At 38.9% G+C, this 27,999-nt stretch overlaps 2 protein-coding genes across 9 annotated transcripts in view; both read left to right on the top strand.

Annotated features, from left to right (window-relative positions):
* Window positions 1-15,898: 15,898 nt before the first annotated feature.
* The window catches only part of LOC307180041 (G-protein coupled receptor-associated sorting protein 2), a 135,590-nt gene continuing 123,489 nt past the window's right edge, over window positions 15,899-27,999 (top strand). For 4 of the 8 annotated variants that reach the window (XM_079910087.1, XM_079910099.1, XM_079910092.1 and 1 more), the window contains exons 1-4: window positions 15,899-15,975; window positions 16,187-16,245; window positions 18,252-18,351; window positions 20,122-20,178. The gene's annotated coding sequence lies outside the window, so the exon portion shown is untranslated. Of the gene's footprint in view, window positions 15,976-16,184; window positions 16,246-17,810; window positions 17,891-18,251; window positions 18,352-20,121; window positions 20,179-27,999 lie in introns of those variants that run through there. The other 4 variants (XM_079910098.1, XM_079910095.1, XM_079910089.1 and 1 more) reach the window with 3 other exon arrangements.
* On the top strand, window positions 18,550-21,096 carry ARMCX5 (armadillo repeat containing X-linked 5). Its single transcript, XM_079910100.1, is given in 2 exon segments — window positions 18,550-18,725; window positions 18,728-21,096. Coding segments are annotated over 2 exon segments (1,524 nt in total). The 5' UTR covers window positions 18,550-18,691; the 3' UTR covers window positions 20,218-21,096.

A 27,999-nucleotide genomic window follows, 5' to 3' on the forward strand; every position in this document is an offset into this window, starting at 1 on the left:
CTAAGAGCTCATTAATAAATTTGGTAAAGTCGCAGGTTACAAAATTAATACACAGAAATATGTTGCATTTCTATGCACATCAATGAAAGATCAGAAAGAGAAATTCAAGCAACAAACCCATTTACCATCACATCAAAAAGAATAAAATACCTATGAATAAACCTACCTAAGGAGACAAAAGACCTGTACTCCAAAAACTGTAAGATGCTGATGAAAGAAACTGAAGATGGCACAATCAGATGGAAAGATAAACCATGTTCTTGGATTGGAAGAATCAATATTGTCAAAATGACTATACTACCTAAGGCAATCTACAGATTCAGTGCAATCCCTATCAAATTACCAATGGTATTTTTCACAGAACTTGAATAAAAAATCTTAAAATTTGTATGGAGACATGAAAGACCCAGAATAGCCAAAGCAATCTTGAGAAAGAAAGACAGCTTGAGGAATCAGGCTACCTGACTTCAGACTATACTACAAAGCTACAGTCATCAAAACAGTATGGTACTGGCACACAAATAGAAATATAGATCAATGGAACAGGATAGAAAGCCCAGAAATAAACCCACACACTTATAGTCAATTAATCTATGATAAAGAGGCAATACTATATAATGGAGGAAAGACAGTCTGTTTAATCAATGATGCTGGGAAAACTGGACAGCTACATGTAAAAAAAATGAAATTAGAACACTCTTTAACACCATACACAAAAATAAACTCATAATGGATTAAAGACCTAAATGTAAGACCAGACATTATAAAACTCTTATAGGAAAACATAGCAGAACACTCTTTGACATAAATTGCAGCAATATCTTTTTCAATCTGCCTCCCAGAGTAATGGAAATAAAAACAAAAATAAACAAATGGGACCTAATTTAACTCAAAAGCTTTTGCACAGCAAAGGAAACCATAAACAAAACAAAAAGACAACCCACCGAATGGGAGAAATTATTCGCAAAAGATGCAGCCGACAAAGGATTAGCCCCCAAAATTTACAAAGTTCATGAGGCTTAATATCATAATAACAAAGAACCCAATCAAAAAAATGGGCAGAAGACCTAAATAGACATTTCTCCAAAGAAGACATACAGATGGCCAAGAGGCACATGAAAAGATGTTCAACATTGCTTATTATTAGAGAAATGCAAATCAAAACTACGAGATATCACCTCACACCAGTCAGAATGGCCATCATCAAAAAAATCTATGAATGATAAATGCCGGAGAGGGTGTGGAGAGAAGGGAACTCTCTTACATTGTTGGTGGGAATGTAAATTGGTACAGCCACTGTGGAGAACAGTATGGAGGTTCCTTAAAACACTTAGAGTTACTATATGATCCAGCAATCCCACTCCTGGGCATATATATGGAAAAGATGAAAACTATAATTCAAAAAGATGCATACGTCCGAATGCTCACTGCAGCACTGTTTACAATAGTCAACACATGGAAGCAACCTAAGTGTCCATCGACAGATGAATGGATAAAGAAGATGTGGTACATATATACAATGGAATATTACTCAGCCATTAAAACGAATGAAATAATGCCATTTGCAGCAACATGGATGGACCTAGAGATTGTCATACTTAGTTAGTGAAGTAAGTCAGACAGAGAAAGACAAACATTGTATATCACTTATAGAATCTAAAATAAATGATAAAATGAACTTATTTACAAAGCAGAAACAGACTCTAGACTTAGAGAACGAACCTATGGTTACTAGGGGGTAGAGTGGGGGGGAAGGATAGTTAGGGAGTTTGGGATTGATATGTACACACTGCTATATTTAAAATGAATAACCAACAATGACCTACTGTATAGCACAGAAAAGTGTGCTCAATATTATGTAATGACCTAAATGGGAAAATAATTTGAAAAAGAATAGATACATGTATATGTATCACTGAATCAATTTGCTGTACACCTGAAACTAACACAACATTGTTAATCAACTATACTCCAATATAAAATAAAAAGTTAAAAAAAGATATAGCAAAAAACAATGAACTTGCCATAAGCAATGTCCTTGTTGCTAGCATAACGTCCTTGTTGCTAGCATAACTTCCTTGCCCCACTCCCTTCACCACCATCAAAATCAAGATATAGAATATTTCCAGTATCTGAAAAAGTTTCCTCATGCCTCTTTGCATTCATACTTCCCCATTGCACACTCAGAAATGCACTGATCCGTTTTCTATCACTGTAGATGATTTTTGTTTTTTCTAGAATTTTATATAAATGTAACCATATCTTATGTAGTACTTTGTACCTGGCTTATTTTGGGGGGGGGTAATAATGCTTTTGAGACATTCCAACTCCATGTTGTGGCATGTATTCATTGTTTGTATCTTTTTTTGCTACCTAATGTTCCATTGAATGTATACACAATGTTTACATTTCTGTTCACATATTGATGAACATTTGGGTAGTGCCTAGTTTTGGTGACTATAAATAAACTTTCATGTGCAGGTTTTCATGTGAACATAAACTTTTTTTTCTCTTGAGTAGATATCTGGAAGTGATATTGACATATCACTTGCCACATATTATGGCAAGTATATTTTTAACTTTATAAGAAACTGCCCAACTGTTGTCCAAAGTTGTTGTACCATTTTTCATTCCCAGCAGAAATGTATGGTAGTATTGTCAGCCTTTTTAAATTTAGCAGTTATAGGGAATTCATACAAGTTTTGCATTTTAGTTTTAATTTGCATTTTCAGGATGATTAATAATGTTGAACATTTCTTTACATGCTCATTGGTCACTTGTATCTCCACTTGTGATAAATTCATTTGAGATGTTTGTTCATTTGATATTTTTATATTTTATTTTGAAGTTTATATTAGATTGGATTTTTATAGGATTTAAAAATATTTTTAATTTGATTTTATATTGGGCCATCTGTCTTTATAGTATTGAGTTGTAAGTTTTCTTTTTATATATTCCTTTTGCAAGTCCTTTGTTAGAATCTCCAGCAAGTCTTTTTATTATCTTCGTGTTTTTTTTTCTAAGAACAAAACTTTTTAAGATGTCTAATTTAATTTTTATTTTCTTATGGTTCATGCCTTTTTGTCCTAAGAAATCTTTTGTCTACCTCAAAGGTACAAAAAATTTCTCCTATGTTGTTTTGTAGATGCTTTATAATTTGAATTGCTATGTTTTGGTCTATGATAAATTTCAAGTTATTTTTTGTGCAGTATGTGAGTTAAGAATCTAGGTTCATTTTTTCCCCAAAATGGACACCAAGTAGTATTAGCACCATTTGTTGGAAGGACTATCAATTCCCTTGATATCTCAAAGTATTTGAGTACTTTTTCAAAAATCAATTGACCACTTATATGTGGGTCTATTTTGAGCCTCTATTCTGCTTCATTAATCTAAATGTATGTCCTTTAACCAATGCCTCACTTGTAGCTTGAAATCAGTAGTGTAATTCCTTCAACATTGTTTTTTCTTTTTGAAATGTTAATTGCTATTCCAGTCCTTTGAATTTCTAACTAAATTTGAGAATCTTGTTGTCTATTTCTATGAAAAATATATCTAATAAGAAACTTGGATTCAGAATATATAAAGAATTCTTAAACTCAACAAACAAAAGACAAAAAAATCCAATTAAAAATGGACAAAGGACTTGAATAGGCACTTCTCCAAATAAGATATATAAATGAACAATAAGTATATCAAAAGGTGATGGGCAAAAAAAAAAAAAAAAAAGGTGATGGGCAGAAGACCTAAATAGACATTTCTCCAAAGAAGATATACAGAGTGCCAACAAACACATGAAACAATGCTCAACATCATTAATCATTAGAGAAATGCAAATCAAAACTACAATGGTCAGAATGGCCTCATCAAAAAATCTAGAAACAATAAATGTTGGAGAGGGTGTGGAGAAAAGGGAAAACTCTTGCACTGCTGGTGGGAATGTGAATTGGTACAGCCACTATGGAGAACAGTATGGAGGTTCCTTAAAAAACTACAAATAGAACTACCATATGACCCAGCAATCCCACTACTGGGCATATACCCTGAGAAAACCATAATTCAAAAAGAGTCATGTAGTCATGTACCAAAATGTTCATTGCAGCTCTATTTACAATAGCCAGGAGATGGAAACAACCTAAGTGTCCATCATCGGATGAATGGATAAAGAATATGTGGCACATATATACAATGGAATATTACTCAGCCATAAAAAGAAACGAAATTGAGTTATTTGTAGTGAGGTGGATGGACCTAGAGTCTGTCATACAAAGTGAAGTAAGTCAGAAAGAGAAAGCAGATACCATATGCTAACACATATATATGGAATCTAAGAAAAAAAATGTCATGAAGAACATAGGGGTAAGACAGGAATAAAGACACAGACCTACTAGAGAATGGACTTGAGGATATGGGGAGGAGGAAGGGTAAGCTGTAACAAAGTGAGAGAGTGGCATGGACATATATACACTACCAAACGTAAAATAGATAGCTAGTGGGAAGCAGCCGCATAGCACAGGGAGATCAGCTCGGTGCTTTGTGACCACCTAGAGGGGTGGGATAGGGAGGATGGGAGGGAGGGAGACACAATAGGGAAGAGATATGGGAACATATGTATATGTATAACTGACTCACTTTGTTATAAAGCAGAAACTAACACACCATTGTAAAGCAATTATACTCCAATAAAGATGTAAAAAAAAAAAAAGATCAACACCAGTAAACATTAGGGAAATGCAAATTAGAAACAACAATAAGACACCACTCTATATCCCATAGGACAGCTATATTAAGAAACAAAACCCACAGAACATAAGTGTTGGAAGTGTTGGAGAAGATGTTGAGAAACCCTTCTGTATTGCTGCTAGGAATGCAAAAATGGTTCAGCCACTGTGGAAAACAGCATGGTGGTCCCTCAAAACAATTAAACATAGAATTGATATATGACCCAGCAATTCTACTCCTAGGTATATGCCCAAAAGAATTGAAAGTAGGGACTCAGACAGATACCTGTACACCAATGTTCACAATAGCTAAAAGGTGGAGACAACCCAAATATCTATTGACAGATGAATGGATAAACAAAATATGGTACATATTGAATATATGCAGTGGAATATTATTTAGCCATAAAAAGAAATGAAATTCTGATACATGCTACAACATGGATGAACCTTGGAAACATTGTACTAAGTGAAGGAAGTAAGTAACAAAGGACCACATACTGTATGATTCCATCTATATGAAACATCCAGAATATGAAAATCCATAGATATAGAAAGTAGATTAGTGTTTGGCAAGGGCTAGGGAAAAGGGGAAATGGGGCATGACTGCTTATTGGATATGGTGTCTCCTTTTTGGGTGATGAGAATGTTCTGGAACTAGGTATTGGTGATGGTTGTACAAAATTTTATTGTACTAAATGCCACTGAGCTGTACACTTTAAACAGGTTAAAGGGGTGAATTTTATGCTATGTGACTTTTCACACAATAAAAATACAGCTAAAACATGGATGAATCTTGAAGACATTCTGCTAAGTAAAAATGACACTTATATAAAATAGGCAGAATAGGTAAGCAACAGGAAAAGAAAACAGATTAGTGGTTGCCAGGGGCCATGTGGAGGCGGAATGGGAGTGAGGGCTTAACAGTACAGGATTTCTGAATAATTTGTGAAACTAGATAATGATGATGATTATACAACCTTGTGGATGTACTTAATGCAACTGGATTGTACACTTTAAAATGGGTAAAATGGTAAATTTTATGCTGTCTGTATTTTACCATAATTAAAAAAAATCCACAGTGGAGCCCTTTAAAAGTAATACTGACTTTATCGTGAATATAATATACTTACTGTAGAAATGTAGAAAATACAGAAGAGTATAAACCATAGAGAAAGAAACCTCACATAATCCAGATCATAAATGCAATCACTACTGCTGATTTTTGCTTTTCTATGCACATACCTTTTAATTATATAATATGTTCCGGACAAAATCATTTTTGAAAATATATTCTTTTACTTGACATCATTTCATAAGAATTTTTCCTATGTTATTAAAATATACCTAAACATTTTTTGAAAGTCAAATGGCAAAATATAAACAAATAGAGAAATCAATGAAGCAAGAAGTGGCAGGAGCAGAAAATTTTGGAGGAAGAGGGGTCAAGAGAGTGTGTTTTTAAAATAGGAGAAATAAGGACCCTGCACTGGGAGGCCAAGGAAAGGATTTGCTGATTGTTGGAGGTTCTTTTGGTCATTGTGGGTTTTCACAAATCCATTATGATGCTGAGAAGATTAAACCGTGTGGCTGACAAGGTCTTGGTGCTCCGGCTGGATGTCAGGCCTGAGCCTCTGAGGTGGGAGAGCCGAGTTCAGGACATTGGACCACCAGAGATCCCCCAGCCCCACATAATATCAATTGGCGAGAGCTCTCCCAGACATCTCCATCTCAATGCTAACACCCAGCTCCACTCAATGGCCAGCAAGCTACAGTGCTGGACACCCCATGCCAAAGAACTAGCAAGACAGGAACACAACCCCACCCATTAGAAGAAAGGCGGCCTAAATTCATAATAAGTTCACAGATACCCCAAAACACACCACCAGACAGGGTCCTGCCTACCAGAAAGACAAGATCCAGCCTCATCCACCAGAACACAGGCACCACTCCCTCCACCAGGAAGCCTACACAACCCACTGAAACAACCCTAGCCACTGGGGGCAGACACAAAAAACAATGGGAACTATGAACCTGCAGCCTGTGCAAAGAAGACGCCAAACACAGTAGGTTTAGGAAAATGAGAAGACAGAGAAACATACAGCAGATGAAGGAGCAAGGTAAAAACCCACCAGACCAAACAAATGAAGATGAAATAGGCAGTCACCCTGAAAAAGAATTCAAAGTAATGATTGTAAACATGATCCAAAATCTTGGAAATAGAATGGAGAAAATACAACAAAGGATTAACAAGAAACTAAAAGAAATAAAGAACAAACAAATAATGAAGAACAACAAAATAAATGAAATTAAACATTCTCTAGAAGTAATCAATAGCAGAATAACTGAGGCAGAAGAAAGGATAAGACCTGGAAGATAAAATAATGGAAGTAAATACTGCAGAGCAGAATAAAGAAAAACATGAAAAAAACTGAGGACAGACTCAGAGAATTCTGGGACAACATTAAACGCAGCAACATTCGAAATATAGGGGTCCTAGAAGAGGAAAAGAAAAAGAAAGGGACTGAGAAAATATATGAAGACATTATAGTTGAAAATTTCCCCAATATGGGAAAGGAAAAAATCTGTCAAGCCCAGAAAGCACAGAGAGTCCCATACAGGATAAATTCAAGGAGAAACATGCCAAGACACATATTAATCAAACTATCAAAAATTAAATACAAATCAAAATATTAAAAGAAGTAAGGGAAAAGCAACAAATAACATACAAGGGAATCCCCATAAGGTTAACAGCTGAACTTTCATCAGAAACTCTGCAAGCCAGAAGGGTGTAGCAGGACATATTTAAAGTGATAAAGGGGAAAAACCTACAACCAAGATTACTCCACCCAGCAAGAATCTCATTCAGATTCAATGGAGAAATTAAAACCTTGACAGACAAGCAACAGCAAAGAGAATTCAGCACCACCAAACCAGCTTTACAACAAATGCTAAAGGAACTTATCTAGGCAGGAAACATAAGAGAAGGAAAAGACCTACAATAAGAAACCCCAAAATATTAAGAAAATGGTAATAAGAACATACATATCGAAAATTACCTTAAATGTAAATGGATTAAATGCTCCAACCAAAAGACATAGACTGGCTGAATGGATACAAAAACAAGACCAGTATATATGCTGTCTACAAGAGACCCACTCCAGACCTAGGGACACATGCAGACTAAAAGTGAGGGGATGGAAAAAGATATTCCATGCAAACGGAAATCAAAAGAAAGCTGGAGGAGGAATACTAATATCCGACAAAAGAGACTTTAAAATATAGACTATACAAGAGACAAAGAAGGACAATACATAATGATCAAGGGATCAATCCAAGAAGAAGATATAACAATTGTAAATATTCATGCACCCAACAAAGGAGCAGCTCAATACATAAGACAAATGCTAACAGCAATAAAAGGGGAAATCGACAGTAACACAATCATAGTAGGGGACTTTAATATCCCACTTTCATCAATGGACAGATCATCCTAAATGAAAATAAATAAGGAAACACAAGCTTTAAATGATACAATACACATTATGGACTTCATTGATATTTAAAGCACATTCCATCCAAAAACAACAGAATATACTTTCCTCTCAAGTGCTCATGGAACATTCTCCAGGATAGTTCATATCTTGGATCACAAATCAAGCCTTGGTAAATTTAAGAAAATTGAATCCGTATCAAGTATCTTTTCCAACCACAGTGCTATGAGACTAGATATCAATTACAGGAAAAATTCTGTAAAAAAATACAAACAAATGGAGGCTAAACAATACACTACTAAATAACCAAGAAATCACTGAAGACATCAAAGAGAAAATCAAAAAATACCCAGAAACATATGACAATGAAAACATGATGACCCAAAATCTAAGGGATGCAGCAAAAGCAGTTCTAAGAGGGAAGTATATAGCAATACAACCCTACCTCAAGAAACGAGAATCATCACAAATGAACAACCTAACCTTACACCTAAAGCAAGTAGAGAAAGAAGAACAGAAAACCCCAAAGTTAGCAGAAGGAAAGAAATCGTAAATATCAGATCAGAAAAAAATGAAAAGGATATGAAGAAAATGATAGAAAAGATCAATAAAACTAAAAGCTGGTTCTTCGAGAAGATAAACAAAATTGATAAATCATTAGCCAGACTCATTGAGAAAAAAAGGGAGAAGACTTAAGCTAATAGAATTAGAAATGAAAAAGAAATAACAAATGATACTGCAGAAATTCAAAGGATCATGAGAGATTACTACAAGCAACTATATGCCAATATAATGCACAATCTGGAAGAAATGGACACATTCGTAGAAATGCACAATCTTCAGAGACTGAACCAGGAAGAAATGGAAAATATGAACAGACCAATCACAAGCACTGAAATTGAAACTCTGATTAAAAATCCTCCAACAAACAAAAGCCCAGGAACAGATGGCTTCACAGGCGAATTCTATCAAATATTTAGAGAAGAGCTAACACTATCCTTCTCAAAATCTTCCAAAATACAGCAGAGGAAGGAACACTCCCAAACTCATTCTACGAGGCCACCATCACCCTGATACCAAAACCAGACAAATATGTCACAAAGAAAGAAAATTACAGGCTAATATCACTGATGAACATAGATGCAAAAATCCTCAACAAAATACTAGCAAACAGAATCCAACAGCACATTAAAAGGATCATACACCATGATCAAGTGGGGTTTAACCCAGGAATGCAAGGATTCTTCAATATACGCAAATCGATCAATGTGATACACCATATTAACAAATTGAAGGATAAAATCCATATGATCATTTCAATAGATGCAGAAGAAGTTTTTGACAAAATTCAACACCCATTTATGATAAAAATTCTCCAGAAAGTAGGCATAGAGGGTACGTACCTCAACATAATAAAAGCCATATATGACAAACCCACAGCCAACATTGTTCTCAATGGTGAAAAACTGAAACCATTTCCATTAACATCAGGAACAAGACAAGGTTGCCCACTCTCACCACTATTATTCAACATAGTTTTGGAAGTTTTAGCCACAGCAATCAGAGAAGAAAAAGAAATAACAGGAATCCAAATCGGAAAAGGAGAAGTAAAACTGTCACTGTTTGCAGATGACATGATACTATACATAGAGAAGCCTAAAGATGCTACCAGAAAACTAGTAGAGCTAATCAATGAATTTGTTAAATTAGCAGGATACAAAATTAATGCAAAGAAATCTCTTGCATTCCTATATGCTAATGATGAAAAATCTGAAAGAGAAATTAAGGAGACACTCCCATTTACCATTGCAACAAAAAGAGTAAAATACCTAGGAATAAACCTACCTAAGGAGGCAAAAGACCTGTATGCAGAAAACTTTAAGACACTGATGAAAGAAATTAAAGGTGATACAAACAGATGGAGAGATATACCATGTTCTTGGATTGGAAGAATCAACATTGTGAAAATGACTCTACTACCCAAAGCAATCTACAGATTCAAAGCAATCCCTATCAAACTACCACTAGCATTTTTCACAGAACTAGAACAAAAAATTTCACAATTTGTATGGAAACACAAAAGACCCCGAATAGCCAAAGCAATCTTGAGAAAGAAAAATGGAGCTGGAGGAATCAGTTTCCCTGACTTCAGACTATACTACAAAGCTACAGTAATCATGACAGTATAGTACTGGCACAAAAACAGAAATATAGATCAGTGGAACAGGGTAGAAAACCCAGAGATAAACCTATGCACATATGGTCACCTTATCTTTGATAAAGGAGGAAAGAATGCACAATGGAGAAAATACAGCCTCTTCAACAAGTGGTGCTGGGAAAACTGGACAGCTACATGTAAAAGAATGAAATTAGAACATTCCCTAACACCATACAGAAAAATAAACTCAAAACGGATTAAAGACCTAAATGTAAGGCCAGACGCTATCAAAGTCTTAGTGGAAAACACAGGCAGAACACTCTACGACAGAAATCACAGCAAGATCCTTTTTGACCCACCTCCTAGAGAAATGGAGATTAAACCAAAAATAAATAATTGGGTTCTAATGATACTTAAAAGCTTTTACACAGCAAAGGAAACCATAATCAAGATGAAAAGACAACCCTCAGAATGGGAGAAAATATTTGCAAACAAAGCAACTGACAAAGGATTAATCGCCAATATTTACAAGCAGCTCATGCAGGTCAATATCAAAAACACAAACAACCCAATCCAAAAATGGGCAGAAGACCTATATAGACATTTCTCCAAAGAAGCTATACAAATTGCTAACAAACACATGAACGGATGCTCAACATCACTAATCATTAGAGAAATGCACCTCACACTGGTCAGAATGGCCATCATCAAAAACTCTACAAACAATAAATGCTGGAGAGGGTGTGGCGAAAAGGGAACCCTCTTGCACTTCTGATGGGAATATAAATTGATACAGCCACAATGGAGAATAGTATGGAGGTTCCTTAAAAAACTAAAAATAGACCTACCATGTGACCCAGGAATCCCACTACTGGGCATATAACCTGAGAAATCCATAATTGAAAACGTGTCATGCAGTACAAGGTTAACTGCAGCATTATTTACAATAGGCAGGACATGGAAGCAACCTAAGTGTCCATCAACAGATGAATGGGTAAAGAAGATGTGACACATATGTACAATGGAATATTACTCATCCATAAAAAGAAATGACATTGAGTTAGTTGTAGTGAGGTGGATGGATCTAGAGTCTGTCATACCGAGTGATGTAAGTCAGAAAGAGAAAAACAAATACCGTATGCTAACACATATATATGGAATCTAAAAAAAAAAAAAGGTTCTGAAGAACCCAGCAGCAGGACAGGAATAAAGACACAGACGTTGAGAATGGACTTAAGGACACAGGGAGGGGGAAGCATAATCTGGGATGAAGTGAGAGAGTAGCATGGACATATATATACTACCAAATGTAAAATAGGTAGCTAGTTGGTAGCAGCCGCATTGCACAGGGCAATCAGTGCAGTGCTTTGTGACCACCTAGAAGGGAGGGATTGGGAGGGCGGAATGGAGATGCAAGAGGGAGGGGATATGGGTATATATGTATATGTATAGCTGATTTACTTTGTTATACAGCAGAAACTAACACACCATTGTAAAGCAATTTTACTCCAATAAAGATGTTAAAAATGATAAAAAAATAAATACTAAATAAATAAAATAAAATAGGAGAAATAATAGCGTGTTTTATGCTGCTGGAAAGATAACTGATTACAGTGAAATAAACATAATGAAATCATTTTTGGTGAAGACATGTTTATTTGTGTATGCATGTGTATGTGTGTGTCTGTGTAGACACAGACTGCCACTGATATGTCTGGAAGGATATATACCAAAATGTTAGCAGTATTTATCAGTGTTAGGATATGCAATACCTTTCCTAAAAGTTTTTCTTATAATTACCAATTTTTCTACTGTGAGCATATATAACTTAGATAATAAAAAATAAGTTAAAGGATAGGGAAAATAGACATTCGCAGAAACTTCAATTAAAAAAATTGCAATAGGTGCAAAAAGAACCCAAAACAAACAAACAAAAAACAACAACAAAGGGCTTCTCTGGTGGCGCAGTGGTTGAGAGTTCGCCTGCTAATGCAGGGGACACGGGTTCGTGCCCCGGTCCGGGAAGATCCCACATGCCGCGGAGCGGCTGGGCCCGTGAGCCATGGCCGCTGAGGCTGTGTGTCCGGAGCCTGTGCTCCGCAACGGGAGAGGCCACAACAGTGAGAGGCCCTTGTACCGCAAAAAAAAAAATTGCAATAGGACTTCCCTGGTGGCACAGTGGTTAAGAATCTGCCTGCCAATATAGGGGACATGGGTTTGAGCCCTGGTCTGGGAAGATCCCACATGCCATGGAGCAACTAAGCCCGTGTGCCACAACTACTGAGCCTGTGTGCCACAACTACGGAAGCCCACATGCCTAGAGACTGTGCTACATAACAAGTGAAGCCACCGCAATGAGAAGCCCGCACACTGCAATGAAAAGTAGCCTCTGCTTGCCACAACTAGAGAAAGCCTGCACACAGCAATGAAGACCCAATGCAGCCATAAATAAATAAATAAATAAATAAATTTTAAAAAATGCAATAGAAAAGAAGTTAAATGATTTTCAGAACAAAGAACATTTCTAAAGCAGCATATGAACTCAGTTAAGAGTATAATCATGAGAACTATCTCACCATTCTTTGTTTCCTCCAATGGAAGGACCAAAATCTGGGACTACCCTAAAACAAAAAAGGTGCCTAAAAAATAGAAAGCTTATCTTCCATAATCATTATTTTCAATGGCTACCCTTTCTGCTCTTTGGATATTTTCTAAGTATCAAGAGTGCTGTTTCACATCACACTTCTATATGTATCCAGATACAGTCTCCTCGATGGAAAGCACAATTATCTTTAATAGTAGTAATAGTGCCCGTACAGCATTTATTATGGACTTACCCAGTAAAATAGATTGTGAATCTTACAGGAGAAATGTGTAGTTAAGGGCCTCTTGGAAGTTTGTCCTTCAAATTTGGAGGATAAACCATCTACCCTCGTTAATGCCATTTCAGAATTGGAAACATTTCTAAGACAACCAGTGGGCCTTTCTCACTGTCTTTTACTAACATGGTGGCCTGGTTTAGAATCTAAGTGTGTAAGTCTGAGGATTTGGAGCATTTCTAAGAATATGTGGTGTGTTTAAAATATCCTCTGATTATAAGGCATATTTTATTTAAGTTAAAATTTATTTTTGAATAGTTATTATAAATATGAGGTTAGAAATTCGAAAAGCACACACAAAAGTTCACACAAGTAAGCCTCCAAGTCTCTTTCACATATTTGTCTAACAATAGATTACCCTCCAAAAGAGGCAAGCCACTAACAATGTATAAGGATGCCAGTTTTCCCACCTTTTCTCCAATCCAATTTGTTTCCAAACTTCTTGTTCTTTGCCAATATGATTGATGAGAAACAATATATCATTGTAATTATAATTTTCACTTCTGTTATTATCAGTGAGATGAAAGATTTTCTCATATATTTAAGAAATGTTGATTTGTCTTTTTTATGAACAATCTGTTCATATATGTGCTTATTTTTCTACTGGATTGTTGGTCACTGGTCTTTTCTTTATGATTTCATAGGGGTTTGCTATATATTAAGGAGCTTAGTAAGGCATAGTTTCAAGCATGAAAAAAAGACAGAAAAGGAAAAAAAAAACTATCAAATCTAAATTACGCGTATCCTCCCAAATGTTCATTGCAAAATGTGATTTAGATTCTCCAGGTTTCTTTTCAAAATGTATTTTTAAAAAATCTTTGCTTCCTTCCTCCATTGAAAATTATACACAGAGCATCTCCCATATGGCAGACTCTAGGCTAAGCCTTGGGGTTACAGACATCAAAGACAAAGACAAACCTAGAGATAGGCCTTGATCTGTAAACAGCAGAAGGTGCCATGGAATTTTCATGACTCAATGGCCCCTCACTTTTTTCAACTTGGAATGGAAAATCAAAAAATATATATATATATTCAGGGAGAATGAGCATATGCATTCATTAGGCAGGATGTAGTGGTGAGAGAAGTCAGGAGAGCAGCTAGGATCTCCCTTGAGAAGTGCATGGGTAGTGTCCCTTTTTCCTTAGAGAGGACAGTGAAGAGGAGCCAGGTGAGGCCCTACCTGGTGCCTGACACCTGGCTGTGGGGTGAGACAGGGAGGGTTGTCTGAGGCGCTGCGGGTTCTGACAGGGAAAGGCCCTCTTTCCTGGGCAACTGTGGGGATGGCGAAATGGCAAAGTGTGCTACCACTGTGACTGAGAAAATGGCAGTGTGGCAGAAAGAATGACAACACTGGCACAGACAGGTGGTTTGTTTCCTCAGGCCAGAGGTCTATCTAGGGCTGTCATCCCTTAGAAGAGGGGCAGTGGCTCGGCCTCCACGGGCGCCGCCTCCCACCTTCCTCCCCTCCGTGGTCCCAGGAACAGTGAAAGCAGAACTGGGGAGGGCTGCCCAGAACCTCCGGGGTGGTCTGGCCTCAAATCGCCTCTCCTCTTCCAGCCTCCTTTTCTGATATTTCCTCTACCTCATCTGACTTTTTGTGCAGGCAATATGGTGGGTCAGGCGTAAAAAGGGCCCCACAACGAGATAGTTTGGCATTTAATCCCTTCTCACTTTAGTGCTGCTTTCTTAACTCTCTTCCACTTCACCTTCCATTTTAGGTGACAAATAAGGAAACCCTGCGGTGGGGGTGTGGGGTGGGAGGTCGCTCAAGAGTACAAAGATATTTGAGATTCATCCTCTTCCATGAGTACAGAGTTGTTTTCCACATACCCATGCTCAGGCTCCTGCGTGTTTAGGTGCAGAAAATATCGTGGGCGTCAGGAGGGGAGGCAGGGCATAAGAATGCCTTATGTATACACTGGGGTAGTTTGGTATTAATATGCTTCTCTCCGTCCATCTGTGCTTTCCCTATGTTCTCATCCCACCTTACCTTCGACTATTTCTGTGCAAGAAATACAGTAGGCAATAAGGGCGAGAAACTTAGAGGAGAAGAACAAGAAAAGACTAAGGTGTTTTATATTGATCAGCAAGTCGGACCAGAGCAGCTTTCCAGGCGCCCCGCCCCGCCCCTGCCCTTTAGTTCAAAAGGCTGATTGCTGAGAAGGGCGGCTTGAAGGGGCTTCTCTCATAAAGGTGACGCATAGTTTTTGGAATAGATCAGAATTTACCTTCCTCTTTCAGTCTTGAGCCTCCTTCCTGACCTTCTTACCTCGGCCCCCTCCCCCAACCCACACACTACGGCAGGCCGCAGGCTTTGGAGAAGGGAATTTGTAACAACTATATTTTGGTATCCGTCCGCCTTATCAGGCCGAAGCGGATTCACTGATGTCACCTCCCGAAACCCGTATACATTTCAGTTCAGGGGAAAAGATTGTAGGTTTGGGGTGGAGGAACTCCCTAACAGAGGGGAACTAATACCGAGACCCTTTGGTTTAGTCGGCTTCTCTCCGTCCAGCGCTGCTTTCTAAAAATCCAGACCCCGCCCCTGCCCACTCCAGTACCGAAACAGCCAGGGTAGGCGGGACGGAGCTCGCTGACAGAGAAAGCGGCACTATGCAAGGCCTGGTATCACTCCGCTTCCGTGGGGCCGGATCGCCTTCAACTCCGCTAGAGCTGCTCGGTTTTGGTTCTGGGGACGTGGAGAGACAAAGTCTGCGGAGGAAAAGGTAGCTGTTAGGAGCGGGTCCCTGAGGCGTCTTGGGGGCGGTAAGGAGAAGGAAATTCCAGAAAGTTACAGTCGTTTGCCAGTTACGGCCCTTTATCTGATAAAGCAGGTATCTCGTCATGAATCTGCCGTGCCGGGCCAAACCCCAAACATAGTCGCCGCCATTGTCTCGTGTCCTTGTATCCGTCTGACTGTCCGTCCCTCTTTCTTAGGGTTCGGCACCCCTCGAGGCAAGGAAATGAGAAAACTGCCTCTCATCCAAGCAGAGCAGGTCAGTGAGAAGGCGGGCATTGCTTGGGAGTGTGGATATGGGTGTCAGAGATGAACGTGGGAGATGTGACTTGGTCATGGGGCGCGGGTGGTGAGAGGGAGAGAGGGACAGGGTTCATTTGAGCGGCACGCAATGATAAATTAAAAATGATCTGCCTCTTGCTAGCTTTATTTCCCGACACTGCCCTCCCCCCACCCACCATGTTTGGGGAGGGAAAGGAGTGTAGTAGCGGCTTCTAGCGGAGAAATGGTGGATTACATTAATAGGAGGAGGGGCTGCTGCTGTCTGTGAGAGCAGTGGTCTGGGGAGCCCTGGGAGGGAAAGAGTGTAAAAGGAGGTTGTAAGTGTTTGATAATCAAGGCCCTGGATTAGAAAAGGGTCTCCTGTCCTGGTTACTAGGCTAACTATTAATAACCAAGTCTCTCCCACTGTCTTTTCATTGGGTCGTTGAGTATGTATCATGCGTTTATATGTGTAGGTCTGTTTCTGCATTTGCGGTACTCTATGTTTCTGTAAAGACCGGTAGGGGGCAGTGAACCTCAAAGGGTATAAGAAAAAGAAAATTGGCTTAATTTCTGTAGAGAGGTCAGTGCTTGGATGTGGTAGATGGCTAAGACTAGAGCAGGTAGGAATCTAGGGGAAATTCCAGATCTCCTTTCTGCCAGCTTTCCAAACAGCCCTCCCTTATTCCCATTGTGTTGAAGAAAATGATAGGCTTTGGGGAGAAAAAGGAAACACAAGAACTTAGATGAAATTTGGAAATCATACTTTTCTTTGATTTCGAAGCCAATGTCCATGGTTTGAGCATTCCATCCCTACTAACACCACCACTATCTTGCAGCGATTTTCGAGTTGTCTCTGCAGGGGAATTGTCAGACTTTGAGAATGGAGCAGAGGAGCTTGGAGATTTGGGGGAGGGGAGGAAGAAAGAGAAATTTTTGGCAATCAGGTACTTGTATCCAGAAAGGATCAGTGTCCTACGTACTGATCTCTACCAAGGGCTCGGTCTCCATTGTCTCTGTTTATTTATTTAACTCTGCATTTGTGAATCTTTGCGTGTAGGTCTGTCCTTAGGTCTGTGGAACTCTCAGTTGTTGTGAAGGCTTGTAAATGGTAACCCAACTTGAAGCTAGGAAATAATGAAGAAGAGAAATGTGTCCTATATCTGTTTAGATTGGTGTGAGGGTAGAGTGATTGAGATAGAGAATTCTATCTCTTCTGTTTTGCCAGTTTACTAACCCGTTTGGTCCCCTGCTGATTTAGTTGGGAGCCTTCCTAAGCTTTGGGGGTATAGATGGGTAATACCTGCTTTTATTACTTCCCACTTGGTTTTCCTATTCTTATGCTTCACCCCAGTCCATTTTTGAAACAGGGAAGTGCCAGGGCAGTCACTGAAGTGGAAAATAGTGGGAAACAGAGAGGAGGAGCAGTCCTGAAGCAGGCAATGGGGGAAGGGAACAGAAGGAGGGAAACACTAGACAAACTACATATATAGGGATCAGGGACCAAAGTCAGTCTACCAAGAGATCAGTTTCCAATCCTCCTGTTTGTTTATTTGTCTATAGATCTGCCTTTAGGTCTGCTGTAGGGCTTGTCATCATTGGAAGCAAGGAAAGGAGGAGAAAATTACTCCAGATCAGAGAAGGTTAGTGTATGTGGAGACTTCCTCAGTAGACCTGTAGGATGAAGTAGTGGAGATCTGCTTGGGTGTGGTAGGGGTAGAGAGCCAGTCTAGGGAATCTTCAGTCTCTCACTCCCATTCAGCTTTTCCACTCTCCATACTCTGTTTTGTGTCTGGAAAAAAGATCAGTTGCAACTACAGTAGTTGCAACTACAGTAGTTGCAACTACAGTAGGGAGCATGAAATGAAGGGAGAAGGAGTTTGCTAATTATCTACCTTTTACACTTAGCACTGAATTTTCATACTTTCCTGTCTCTCTGTGGTAATCAACATGAGCAAAAAGTTGGAAAAGACTCAAAGCCCCATTTCCTTCCTCCACCCCTAGGTCCAACTTCAGTGGCAGATCTGGTGGCCTTGGAGTGGCTGAAGACCACCACCCTCCACAGGGCTGCGCTCAGGCACACAGCCATCCTTCCTTTCCCTGAGTGAGCTTCCTCTGCACGTTGTTTATATCACTGGCAGAGCCTATAGTTGGAAAGGGGGCTGAGTGACAACTGGACTTTGTATGAAAACACCAACTTGGGAGAGACCTTCAGTCAAGGCTGAGACGGGGGTGGGGATACATAACTTGGCCTTGCCTTTAACTTGGATCATGACTGGCTTTGAGGCTAAGGCAAGGGCAGAGGAGGGGCTGGGGCTGGCCTGAAAGCTGGAATCTGTGGCCCTGCCAACACTAGAGCCAAGGCTAAGATCCATGCCAAGGCAGTGGCTGAGACAGAATCGGAAACAGGACCAGTGACCCAGGCCAAGCCTGGGGATGGAGCAATGGCCAGGATACAGGCAGTGACCTACACTGAGGCCGTGCCTTGACAAGGGAAGTGAGCAAGATGGAAGCTAAAACTAAGACTAGAGTTGTGGCTGAGACTAAGGCAGACCCCCCTACAGAACCTGGTATAGTGTCCCAAACCAAGTCAAAGGCCATGCCTATGTCCAGGGTCAGTGCTGTGACCAAGTATGAAGTCAAGGCTGGTGCTGGAAGTGAAGTCAATATCAGGTCCTTTGCTAAGGCTGATGGTAAAGACAATATTGGGTCCAGGTCCCAGAGAAGGAGAGAGGCCAGCATCAAGTTGAGGGTGGGGGACAGAGCTGGTATTGTAATTGAGTCCAGTGATGAGGCTGAAGAAAATGTCTGCTCTTGGTTTTGGACTGGAGAAGAGCCTAGTGTAGGATCCTGGTTCTGGCCTGAAGAAGAGACCCCTTTTCAAGTGTATAAGCCTCCACGTAAGATCCAGGAAAAGCCCAAGCCCAAACCCGAACTTACTATAAAGCAAAAAGCGGCAGCATGGTCAAGGGCCAGGTTTTGTGTCCTAGTCCCAGTAGAGGGAGGGGAGCGATCCTTGCCTCCAGAAGGGAACTGGACTCTGGTTGAGACCTTGATTGAAACTCCTCTGGGGATTCGGCCTCTGACCAAGATCCCACCCTATAATGGGCCTTACTTCCAGACCTTAGCTGAGCTCAAAAAACAGGTTAAGTATAGGGAAAAGTATGGGCCCAATCCAAAAGCCTGCCGCTGCAAATCACATGTTTTTAGTTTAGAGCCTAAAGAGTTTGATAAACTCGTTGCCCTACTTAAGTTAACTAGGGATCCTTTCATTCATGAAATAGCTACAATGATAATGGGTATCAGTCCTGCTTATCCATTTACCCAAGATATAATTCATGATGTAGGTATTACTGTTATGATTGAAAACTTGGTCAATAATCCCAATGTTAAAGAACACCCTAGAACTTTAAATATGGTGGATGACAACTCTGAGTCTTCTGGAGAACCAAAAACAGGAGAGTCATATGTAAACCAAGTTTGTAAGGACATAATCTCTTTTCCTTTGAACTCCCCTGAGCAACTGGCTGGACTAAAATTATTAGTGCAGCTGAGTGTAAAATTTGAGGACCACCATATGATTGTCAATTACATTCCAGATATCCTCACCTTGTTAAACAAGGGAAGTGGCAAAACCAAGTTTTATGTTTTAAAAGTGTTTTCGCGCTTGTCTAAAAATCAAGCCAATACAAGAGAACTGATCAGTGCCAAAGTACTGTCATCACTGGTTGCACCGTTTAACAAAAATGAGTCAAAGGCCAATATTCTTAATACCATTGAAATATTTGAGAATATAAATTTCCAATTCAAAAAGAAGGTGAAGCTATTTACCAAGGAAGAGTTCACTAAATCTGAACTTATTTCCATATTCCAGGAAGCAAAACAGTTTGGTCAGAAACTACAAGACTTAGCAGAGCACAGTGATCCTGAGGTGAGAGATAAAGTTATACGATTAATACTCAAACTCTGAATAGCCGTATGTTCTCACAAAGCCTTGAATAACTTTTTGGTGTTGTAATATGAAATGAATGCATATTATAAGTTCAATATTTATGCCATCTGTGCTGATTGAAGGAGGCAGTTTTATGGATACCAAATGATCTTGAGAGCTTGAATGTTTGTTGATTTTTACTGTGCTATATAAATTAAGATATTTTTAGTATTTCTGCAATATGACCTAATAATGAACTTATTCATCCTGAGTAAACTATACTTCTGTGCTTTATATTGACATAAGTGTATTCATTTAATATTTCATTTACATGTAAATAAAGTTGCATGCTAAAACTGGTGAAAACATTGTCCTAGTTCTTCAGTTGAAGTCTAGTCAGAGGGATAAAGCACAAGTAACAGAATAATAAAGAGCACTGTCTGCGTCTGTAGTGGGGTACAAACAAAACAAGTTTACATTGAAAGATCATTTAGTTTCAGCATGTTCAAAGAGTAGAATCACTCTGTACACAAGAAGACAGGACTGTGCTACTGGCTGACATCTGGGCAGACCTGGGGAAAGGGGTGAAGACATAGACTTAGGAGTAAAGGAACACAGATGCTTTCATTCCAGTTTGAGTCCCAGAACTTGTGCTCAGCCTTTCACATAAGATGTCTTATCAGGATATCTTGAAGCTTTTTAACCTCCAGGAAAATTCCTGGTTTTCATTCCCATTTAGCAAAGCCATGGAAGTGTGGTTCTAAAAGGACCTAGTCCCACTGTACCCTCAACATCCAGGTGCCCCATCTTGGGGTACCAAGTTTACTGCTTCATCTGAGGCTCCCCCACTCCCCGTATTCCTGGGTCTCAGAGGAGGGCCTTTCTAGGGTCTAACTAAAAAAATTGCTTCATAGAAAATCTCATTTGCCCCATCTTTATGACTGTTTGCTCTCATATTTGCTTTTGTTTGCTGACCAATGCTTTGGACTTGGTGATTTGCACCTACGCTTGATGACAGTGCCCTGTTTGTGCTGATCCCTTTTGATTAGAGCTCAGCTCTGTGAGGCAGCCACAGCAGACCAAAGTCCTTTAGGAGTGTGTGGTTAGGAAGAAATTACTTCCCCTAATCCCACTATCCTATTTATTTGTACAGTTTACAGAGCTGAAGCCATGTTGTCTATACTACCTCAGCTCCTCCTGTTTATACCTAACAAAAGCTAAGTTCTGGTTAAGAGTTTGTGGCATAGAATGCCAGAGTTTAGATTGGGATCTGGGGTCACCTCTGCCTCTCCTACCCTCTGTCTCCTTTGCTGTTATCATTCCTCTTTCCTTAACTGCCCAGAATTGGGAAATTGGGTATTGAGAAATACAGTGTACAATTACTGGTCTTTCTATTGAGCTTCCTCTCTCTCCTAACTTTTTATGTGTTTGGGGGAAGGCCTAAACCTACAAATCTCAACAAGATGTCATGTACCCCTAGTTTTAGCAGCTATCTTTAGTTTAATTTCTGTTGAGGTCAAATCGGAATCTATCTTCTGTATATCTAGGAGTTAAAATGAAAGACAACCAGCCACGTTTGTGCATTAAGGGTGAAAAAATGTAGGTAGGCTTTTTGCAACATACAGTTGCAACTTAGATGATTTTTGGCGTTCTTTATAACTTGGTTTTTAATCCACAAAACTCCCATAGTCTGGAATTCTAGCTGTGGGTACTGCTTTCAGAATTGGGGATCTTCACAGTACAATTGGACCAGACCCTTTGGAAATATTCTGTGTCTCAAATGCCCTGTGGAGCACACACTTAATCAGTTGATGGCTGTGAAATTTTCCATTAGTTAAAGAGAAGGGTGAGTTTGGGGTATGTAGGTATTGTATCAAAGCAAGAAGCTGATGGTCTGTCCTTGAGTAGGAATTATGGAAGACATAGTCAGTTCCCAAATTGTTCCTGGGGTGTACTCAAAGTCAAAACCCCATTGCTCATCTCTTGTTTCATGTCCTTTTCTGGAAAAATAATTCAGGCAAGCCCATGTAGTATCAGGGCTGATCCAGATGTTACTTGTCTCAATATGTTGCTGGCTGGGGGTAAAAATCAGTGTAGATTTCTTATCTTTCCTGTCATCAAGTAAAGCAGGGAATCTTCCTGCAACACAACTGGACTATTAGCACCTACCGACCCTTTGCTGGGCCCTCAATTTTATTTATTTATTTATCTATCTATCTATCTATTTATTTATTTATTTACCCACCCTCAATTTTAAATGAGGAACTTTCAGGGGAATCCATCTATAAAATATCACCAAATTCCCTAGCAAGTCTTTCAAGGCTCTATATCCTTCAGCATATTTTCATTGTCCCCATTATATCCCACCTGCATTCAAGCCACATGGGACTTCAGGCTCTGAAGCACCTTAGGTGAGAAATCCTCATCCAGAACTAATGATTCATCCCTCAGCGAGCCAGTGACCAAGTACAAAAAAGCTTTTAGAGGAGGGGCACACTATCATTCTTAAGTTTTCATAACAGATAATTTCTTCTGAGTCAAAACTAGTCTGGTATGAAAAACAAAAACTTCTGTGGCTGTCACCCCTTGGTGTATAAATCTCAAGAGGATAAGAAACAAGAGGAAATGGCTCAAAGGTTGTGCCTTTTCCATTTGAGCCTCCTGTTAAAGTAATGTCATTTTTCTGGTATACCAAGAACAATGGTAGGAACTTTTATAATTTACATAAATCCATTAATGTCATTATATATATAGTAAAGTTTTGAAATACAATATTAAAATTACCAAAGATAGCCTAGATGAACAACTCTATTAAGTGAAAAGCTTTACAATTAATTCCCTCTCCCTTTCTCTTCATTCTGCAAGAAACTCATGGCTCCACTATACAGAAAAATATATTTTCTTTTTGGGACTGTTGTGGCCACCCCTCAGAGACAGAATACACTATCACCCCAGATTTGGTTCAGATGCCGATACTGATGATGTCACACACATACACACACCAAGACAGAATGAAAAGTTATTACTCATTAATGAGTGTGTGTATCTTCTTTGTCCATTCATCTATTGATGGACATCTAGGTTGTTTCCACATCTTGGCTATTCTAAATAATGCCGCAATGAGTATAAGGGTGCATATATCTTTTCAAATTAGTGTTTTTGTTTTCTTCAGGTAAATACTCAGAAGTGGAGTTGCTGGATGGTATGCTAGTTCTATTTTTAATTTTTTGAGGAACTTCCATACTGTTTTTTCCATAGTGGCTGCACCAATTTACATTCCCACCAACAGTGCATGAGGGTTCCCTTTTCTCCACATCCTCGCCAACATGTTACTTCTTGTCTTTTTGATAATAGCCTTTCTAACAGGTATGGGGTGATATTGTGGTTTAGACCTGCATTTCCCTGATGATTAGTGATGTTGAGCATCTTTTCATGTGTCTATTGGCCATCTGTCTGTCTTCTTTAGAGAAATGTCTATTCAGGTTCTCTGCCCATCTTTTAATTGGATTGTTCATTTTTCTTTTTTTATATTGAGTTGTGTGATTTCTTTATAATTTGGATATTAACCTCTTATTGGACATATCATTTGCAATTATTTTCTGCCATTCAGTAGGTTGTCTTTTTGTTTTGTTGATGGTTTGCTAAGTGAAATAAATCAGACAGAGAAAGACAAGTACCATATGAGCTCACTTATATGTGGAATCTAAAAAACAAAACAAACAAAACAAAATGGAAACAGTGGGAGTTCCTTGGTGGCCTAGTGGTTAGGATTCTGGGATTTCAGTGCTGTGGCCCAGGTTTAATTCCTGGTCAGGGAACTGAAATCCCGTAAACTGCATGGCCAAAAAAGAAAAAAGAAAAAGAAAACAAAAAGAAACCCTGGAAAAACATGAACAGACTTACGGATACAGGGAGCAAATATGTGGTTGCCAGAGGGGAGGGGAGTGGGGATTATGGGACAGTGGATGAAGAGGATTAAGAGATAACAAACTTTCAGTCATAAAATAAGTCATGGAGATGTAATATACAGCATAAAGAATAGAGTCAATAATACTGTAATAATTTTGTATGGTGACAGATGGTTACTGGACTTGTAGTGATCATTTCATAATGTACTTAATTGTTGGATCACTATGTTGTACACCTGACACTAACAATATTGTCTCAACTATACTTTAATAAAAATAAATGAATAAATAAAATACACTGGAATAAAAACAAGTAATAACAAACCAAAAATGCAATAATACTGGCATTTAAAAAATTATTTGACTTTATGTTTTAGAGCAGTTTTAGGTTTATAGAAAAATTAAGCAGATAGTACAGAGAGCTCCCCTATACTACTACTTCTTTTTTTTTTTAAGGGGACTCAGTATATAGTGTAGACATTGCCCTCCATTCTTTTTTTTTTAATTTAATTTATTTATTTATTTTTGGCTGTGTTGGGTCTTCGTTTCTGTGCAAGGGCTTTCTCTAGTTGCGGCAAGCGGGGGCCACTCTTCATCACGGTGCACGGGCCTCTCGCTATCACGGCCTTTCTTGTTGCGGAACATAGGCTCCAGACGCTCAGGCTCAGTAGTTGTGGCTCACGGTTCTAGTTGCTCTGCGGCATGTGGGATCCTCCCAGACCAGGGCTCGAACCCATGTCCCCTGCATTGGCAGGCAGATTCTCAACCACTGCGCCACCAGGGAAGCCCTATGCTACTACTTCTTCTCCACCACCTCCTTTCCCTACACACAGTTTCCCATATTATTAGCCTCTTGCATTAGTGTGATACATTTGTTACAGTTGATGAATGAATATTGATACATTATTACTAACTAAAGTCCTTAGTGTATATTAGGGTTCACCCTTTGTATTGTACATTTCTATGGTTTTTAAAAACTTATGGTAAAATAACATATAAGGTTTGCCATTTTAACCAATTTTATGTGTATAATTCAGTGACATTAAGTACATTTACACTGTCATTTAACCATCATCAATATCAATCTCCAGAACTTTTTTTTATCATCCCAAACTGAAACTCTGTATCCATTAAACAATAACTTCCCACTACCCACTCTGATCAGGCCCTTGTGAGCACTATTCTATTTTCTATCTCTACAAATTTGACAAATCTAGATACAATGTATCTAGAATGTATCTGTAATATTTGTTGCTTTGTGTCTGTCTGGCTGTTTCATATAGCATAATATTTTCAAAGTTTATCCTTGTAGCATGTATCAAAATTTTACTTCTTTTTAAGACTGAATAACATTTCATTGTTTGTATATACCACATTTTGTTTATCTATACATCTGTCAATGGACATTTTGGTTGTTTCCAATTTTTGGCTGTTGTGAATCATGTTGCTAAGAACATTGGTGGTAAAAATACCTGTCTGAGCCCTTGCTTTCAATTATTTTGGGTAAATAACTAGAAGTGGAATTGTTACATCATATGGTAATTCTATGTTTAATCTTTTTGAAGAACTGACATACTGTTTTCCACAGTGGCTGAATCATTTTTCATTCACATCAAAAATGCACATGGGTATCAATTTCTCCACATCCTTGCCAACATTTGTTATTTTCTGTGTTTTGATAATACCCATCTTAATGTGTGTGAGGTGGTATCTCATGGTTTTGCTTTGTATTTCCCTAATGACTAGTGATGTTGTGCATCTTTTCATGTGCTTATTGGCCATTTACATATCTTTTTTGAAAATAATGTCTATCTGAGGCCTTTGCCCTTAAAAATAAATCCTTAAAAATAGGGTTGTTTGGCTTTTTTGTTATTGTTGTTAGGTTTTAGGAGTCCTTTAAATATTCTTGATATTAATCCATTATCATATATTATGATTTGCAAGTATTTTCTCCCATTCTGTGGCTTGCCTTTTCACTGTCTTGAAAGGGTCTTTTGATGCACATAAGTTTTTAATTTTGACAAAGTCCAATTTATCTTTTTTTATGTTTTGGTGTCCTATCCAAGAAATCATTGCCAAACTCAATGCCATAAAGTTCTTTCCTATATTTTCTTCTAAGAGTTTCAAAATTTTAGCTCTTGAGTTTGTCATTGATCCATTTTGAGTTAATTTTGGTATGTGGTATAAGGTAAAGCTCCAAATCCATTCTTTTGCATGTGGATATCCAGTTTTCCCAATACCATTTCTTGAAAAGAATGTCCATTTACCATTGAATGATCTTGGTACCCTTGTCAAAAATCATTTGGCCACATATGCAAGGGTTTATTTCATGGCTCTTTATTCTGTTTCACTGGTTTATATGTCTATCTTTATGTTGGTACCATACTGTTTAGATTGCTGTAGTTATTGTAGTGAGCTTTCTGTGATGTTGTGATATATAAATAATATAATTGGTCATTCAGAGGACCAAAATATATTTCTCATATATATTTGGTCTCTATCCATGGTTCCTGGCTCACAGCTCCTGAAACCTTTGAAATTTCCTGAATGATAAGAACAATGGGAGCCATTTTGTCATAATATGTGGTCTCTTGTCCTCAGTTTCTAAAATCCACTTCAGAGCCATTATGGTGAAACAGGTGTTTTATTACTCATAACAAGCCTTTTTCCACCACATCTGGGTTTATGTTAATGAGGTGACTTTTGGAAAGCACCAAAGATGGTGACCGTCGCCGGAGGAACCAACTCTGTGATTAGAAGGTCGTAATATTCAGTCGAAACCCCTCCTATTACTTCCTGGGAGGGGAGAGAGGCTAGAAGTTGAATCAACCACCAATGGCCAATGATTTAATCAATCATGCCTATGTATTGAAGCCTCCGTAAACACCCAAAATGATGGGGTTTGGAGAGCTTCTGAGTTGGAGAACATGGGGACAGTGGAGCATTGGGAGAGTGCATGGAAGCTCTGTACCCATTCTCCATACCTTGCCCTATGTATCCATCTGGCTGTTTCTGAATTACATCCTTTGGTAATAAACCAGTAATCTGGTAGGTAAAATGTTTCTCTGAATTCTGTAAGCCACTCTAGCAAATTAATTGAAATCAAGGAGGAAGCCATAGGAACCTCTAATTTATAGCCAGGTGGTAGCTGTCTAGCCGTACAGGTAGCAACCTGGATTCGCAGTTGGCATCTGAAGTCCAAGGAGGGAGTCGTGGAAACCTCCAGTCTGTAGTTGGTCGGTCAGAAGCGCAAGTAACAACCTGGGCTTGAGATTGACATTTGAAGTGGAGAGCAGTCTTGTGGGACTGAGCCCCTGACCTGTGGACTCTGATGCTCTCTCTGGGTAGATAGTGTCATAATTAAGTTTAATCCTAGGACACCTTGCTGGCATTTGAGAATTGTTGTTGTTGTAGGAAACTATCTTCCCCCCAACACCCCGACACACACAGATTGGAATTGGGTTCAGAACCACTTTAGTTGGTGTCAGAGAAGTGGGATTTGCTAGAAAGCCCTGGCTCACATAAACATGTAGTTTGGGAAAAGAAAGGATGAAAGGGTGGGGGTTGAGGAACCTTTGATTCATGGTCGTGCATGGTATGGAGCAACAGCTGTGCTACAATCCATTACTAAGGGTAAAAGTTACCAATGGAATTTAGGGATAGATCTGTTGATGAAAAATTGACAGTCAGTCTAAGAAAGAAATAGAAAATTTTATTTGAGACAACCTGAGGATTATAACTAGGAAGGCAGACTTTCAGAAAGCTCTGAGGACTGTTCCGCCTGTTAGAGGTCAAAGTACAGTTATATACATTTTTGAGACAAAGGATTATATATCAAGTGATGTACTGACAGTTTACACAATCCGGATCTGCATGTACAAAGTGAGTAGGGGGCCATCATGACCCCTTACAA

The sequence above is a fragment of the Stenella coeruleoalba genome (assembly GCF_951394435.1).
Source record: "Stenella coeruleoalba genome assembly, chromosome: X".
In the NCBI taxonomy this organism is placed as follows: domain Eukaryota; kingdom Metazoa; phylum Chordata; class Mammalia; order Artiodactyla; family Delphinidae; genus Stenella; species Stenella coeruleoalba.